General features: G+C 41.4%; 1 protein-coding gene across 1 annotated transcript in view; it reads left to right on the top strand.

Moving 5' to 3' along the window:
* Nucleotides 1–4,877, top strand: part of LOC105814163 — a 61,486-nt gene that overhangs the window by 7,177 nt on the left and 49,432 nt on the right. The window contains exons 3-4 of the mRNA XM_012649076.1: nucleotides 1,106–1,223; nucleotides 2,583–2,656. Of these exons, the coding sequence (XP_012504530.1) occupies nucleotides 1,106–1,223; nucleotides 2,583–2,656 (192 nt within the window). The remainder of the gene's footprint in view (nucleotides 1–1,105; nucleotides 1,224–2,582; nucleotides 2,657–4,877) is intronic.

The following is a 4,877-nucleotide window of genomic DNA, read 5'->3' as shown; positions in this document are numbered from 1 at the left end:
TCACGTGCCTGATAATTTTGATTAGGTGCTAGATGTTGTGTACTTTACATTGTTGCACGCTGAATTTTGTTATGTCAGTGATATAAAGGACATGAGAAACCAAGAATGGGGGAGGGCAGGAGAGAGGCTGTGGGATAAAAACTTACCCAAAGCCCTGACTTAAGCATCATACAAGATGTCCATGTAACAAAAACATTTGTACCCCCTTAATTAATATTTTGAAATTAAAAAAAACAAACAAAAACCCCACAAACTAACCAGAAGTGTAGTAGTCCATGATGGATTGGTAAAAACATTGGTCCTTCATCACAGATTATTTGAGAACTGCATTAGATAATATTTCCTCTATGAGATGGCATGCTGATTGTGTCTCGCGGGATGAATAGAACTAATTCAGGCAAAGGACTGAAGAAGAGTAAAGAGAAATTTCTAGGCAGTTGGAGCCTTCTCTGAGCCATGGAAACCATAGGGACATATGCAAGGAAGAGGTCTCAGACTATTCTACTTAAAAGTTGTGCCTGGGACTGTTTGGGAAGTTATAGATCTCTGCACCATGGAGAAAATGATGCAAGTAATAACTGAATATTGCCCGAAGTATAGTTTGTGTGTCTATAAAGTGAATGTTGAGTGCTTTCTTCTTAGAGTGCTACTCCATTCTACCTTCCCCTCAAGCTATTTTATTATATTTCTATTAAAAATGGTCAGACATGGCTGTGGTGCAATTTTCAGGAAAACCAGGAGAGGGCGCTGCTTTCTCAGATGCGGTTTGCATCTGCATTCAGGTGGTGGTTTGACCTGCGTATTTTCTTTGAAGTCACAAGACAGACTGTTGTACAGAAAGGGGCTCTTAGCTTATGACTGAGGAGTTTCTATAAGATCTCACTGGAGACTAGCCCTACAATATTTGATGTACTGCAAGGAGTAAGGATCATTTCCTTCTACCAACATGCTTTCTGTCACCTGCTCAGTTCTTGTGATCTTAATATTTAGTAAGTAACATTTTATCTTAAGCCTTAATGATATTTCATTTTCCTATAATAATGATAACCTTTAGTCTTCTTATCCCTATAACAAGTAATTTATTTTTTATTTTATTTTTTTTTAGGGAGGAGCAATGGAGACTCGGTGACCCAGACGGAAGGCACGGTTACTCTCCCAGAGGGGGCACCTGTGATCCTGAACTGCACTTACGAGACCACTTACTCAGTTTCTTACCTTTTCTGGTATGTCCAATATCTCAATCAATCTCCTCAACTACTCCTGAAGAGCTCAACAGAAAACCAGAGGGGTGAGAATCGAGGTTTTCAGGCCAATCTTGTTAAGAGCGATAAATCCTTCCACCTGGAGAAATCCTCACTCCGCATGTCAGACTCGGCTGTGTACTACTGCGCTCTGAGCGACACAGTGAGAGGGACTGCAGGGGGAGCTGAGCACAAACCCTGAGGGCTTGGGGACACTGACGATGAGCAGCCTTAGGAGGGGAGAGTTACATTCTCTCCCTAGGCAGTGTTTACTGTTTCCATAAGAAAATAACCAATCTCAGGTCTCACTCCTGGAAACCTAGGAGGCTGTGAATCACTCTGCAGGCAGTATAGGGTGATGTCAGTGTTAAAGAGAACCCAAGTTTTGATCTTCAGAGGGGCTGGTGCTCAGCCAGGAAGGCTTCTTTTTGCTTCGGACTCATGTGCTGTATAACGACGTTTTGGCCAACAAATGGGCTCCATGTATGACAGTGGTCCCATAAGATTATAATACGGTATTTTTACTGTACCTTTTTTTCTGTTTAGATGCACAATTATCATTGGGTTACAATTGCCTACAGTATTCGGTACAGTAACATACTGTACAGATTTGTAGCCTAGGAGGCATAGGCTGTATTATATAGCCTAGGTGTGTAGTAGGCTGTACCATCCAGGTTTGTGTAAGTACACCCTGTGATGTTCACATAGTGATGATGCATTTCTGAGAACATACGCCTGTTATTGAACAACGCATAAGTGTACCTCTCATAGGATACATTTCCAGGAAAACCCTGACATGGGATTAATCTCTACCAAGATGCTTTACCTATTTAACTGTTTAAAATCTCCAGGGATCTTGTGCTCTTTGTGGAACCATTTATGAACCAAATGACAGACACAGAATGTGGTCTTTATTTTCCTGCATAGGTCTCCACAACAAAAGATAGTCTTTGCCTCTCCTTGGTCCCTGGTGCAGAAAGTTCAACCCATCTCCCCATCAACACTTCATTCTATGAAGCTGCTCAGGAAACACTGCTTTAAAAGGACTCTGAAGAGAAAGGACACTGAGGGGCATCTCCTCCCCTGTCCTCACTACACAGTAGGTGAGAGGAAGGCCAGTCAGGAAAGGGGTCTTGCGGTTCAGTCTCCTCTGCTATCACCTAGACCTTTAAACCCCAACGATGTGGTGTGGTCACTCACCTGGGATTGGGCTTTGGGTTCTCTGGTAATTCATCTGAAACAGAAGAAAGGAGGCCAGGATTTTGACACATCTCAACCCTTTAAACAACATACTAGTTTAAACCAAAATGTTTCAATATTCTTATATATTTCTCTGTAAAGCAAGAAAGATCTGAATGCAAAGATCGTGGATGCTTCTCACAAGAAAGACCCATATCTGTCTGTGTGTTTAAAGAGTAAGAAAGCTATATATTATCTCTTATTGATTAGGGAGTCAACCGGATAATCTAATCCCACCTTTTTGAATTCCAAATTTGAACCGTGGTAGCACTACATAGAAAAATTAGGACCTCCCACTTGAACACTGGCCGAACTTCAGACCCTAGAATAAACTTTCAGTTCTAACAAGAAACTGTAGACATTAGAAGTTTGGGACTTTCAACCCACCCCTAACTTCTGAGGAGGGAGTGAGGCTAAAAGTTAAGTTGATCATCAATGGCCAATGGTTTAATCCATCATGCTTATGTAATGAAGCCTCCACAAAACCCCAAAAGGACAGGGTTTGGAGAGTTTCCAGGTAGCTGAACATGTGGAGGCTTACAGGAAGGTGAACGACACTTACCCATGTGCGGGAGAGGGGGTGAACTCCAGGGGAACAGAAGCACCTGCACTTGGGACCCTTCCAGACCTTACCCTATGTATCTCTTCATCTGGCTGTTTATTTGTATCCTTTAAAATATCCTTTATAATAAATTGGTAAATGTAAAAAAAAAAAGGGGAAGATTGATAAATAGGTAGGACATGAGTAAAATTTTAAAAGACAGTATTAAGAAAATCAAAAGACAGTATTAAGAAAATCAATAAACAATCCAAGGTCTAAAAAAATATTCCAAGAAGACACAGCTAGAAAATTATTATTTCCGGAATATATAAAGAACTCCCACAAATGAACAATAAAAGGACTGCACAATAATAAAATACAAATAAATGAAATGATCAATAAGTACTCATACAGACTGAATGTGCCCCCCAAAATTCATATATTGGAACCTGTTGTGATTTTAATTTGTTATGGTTTCTTTCTAATTTGGTTTTGAGGTCTCTCTCTTGGGAGTGGTGGTAAGCCAAAACAGCCCCTGTCTAGGAGAGCCTCGACTGGGGGGAAGTTAAGTTTAGGTGTATGGGTCAGCTTAGACATAATGAAGAAGTGAAACCAAAAATGTATAAAATAGAATGAATTTGTTACTCATAAGTCCTAGAGAGGTTAGGGGTGCCAACGGGAGGCAGGGAGGAAGTTTGGAGGCAGTAGGGAGCTCAACCAGCAGGTGAGGAGTGAGAGAGAGAGGACGGGGGGTGCACAGAGGGGGAAGTCAGCAGCTGTGGGATGCATTGGGTTTTGGGTCAGTGGAATGAGGAACAACCACACAGGGAGGGGAAGTTTCAACTAGACCAAAGGTGATGGAGTACAACTTGTGTCAGGCCTATAAATGGATGCCAAGGCAGCAACTATATTAAACAAATTTATGACAGAACCTAACCCCAATGTAATGTCATTTGGAGTGGGGCTGTTAAGAGGTGATTGGGCAATGGGAATAGTGCCCTTTTAAAAGAGGGCCCAGAGAGCTTGCCCCTTCTGCCAGGTGAGGACACAGTGGGAAGGTGGCTATCTATAAACCAGGAAGCAGGCCCTCACTGGACACTGAATCTGCTGGCAACTTGATCTTGGATTTCTCAACCTCCAGGACTGTGAGAAATAAATCTTCTGTTGTTTATAAGCCACGGAATCTATGGTATTTTGTCACAGCAGCCCAAACAGACTAAGACAAGTATATAAGATAGACTAAATAGCATGAGTCACTAGGGAGATGAAAATTAAATCCACATTCAGATGCCATTCCTCCCCGCTAGAAGATCTAAGAACAAGCTATTGTTCATTGTCAAATATGTGGAGCAACCGGACCTTTCACGCAGTGCTGGTGGGATCATAAAATGTCACAGCCACTTTGGAGATTTGTGATGGCTCAGCAGGTAAACCCATGGGTATTTAGCAAAGAGAACTGAAAACATAGGCCCACAAATGACGCATACAAAAATGTTTGTAAAAGTGTCTATCAACAGGAGAATGTGTGAACGATTATGGGACATCCGTACAAAGGAGCATCACTCTGCAATAAAAAGGAATTACGACTGATAGCACAACAATATTAACGGAGCTTTAAAACCTTATGGTGAGCAGTAAAAACCAGACCCTTCCCCCCAAATATAATTCTATTTATATGAAATTCGGGAACAGAAAAAACTAAATTACGGTGATGGAAGTAAAAATGTGGTTTCCTCTGGGAAGAAGGGTTTGACTGGGAGGGGGCACAAAGGGATTTTCTAGGATCATGGAAATGTTCTATTTATTGTTTTAGGTGGTAGTTATAAGGTGTATACAATTCTCAAACTCACTGAAAT

The sequence above is a fragment of the Propithecus coquereli genome, unplaced genomic scaffold, assembly GCF_000956105.1.
Source record: "Propithecus coquereli isolate 6110/MARCELLA unplaced genomic scaffold, Pcoq_1.0 Scaffold3, whole genome shotgun sequence".
NCBI lineage: Eukaryota > Metazoa > Chordata > Mammalia > Primates > Indriidae > Propithecus > Propithecus coquereli.
This window is presented reverse-complemented; position numbering and strand designations above follow the sequence as displayed.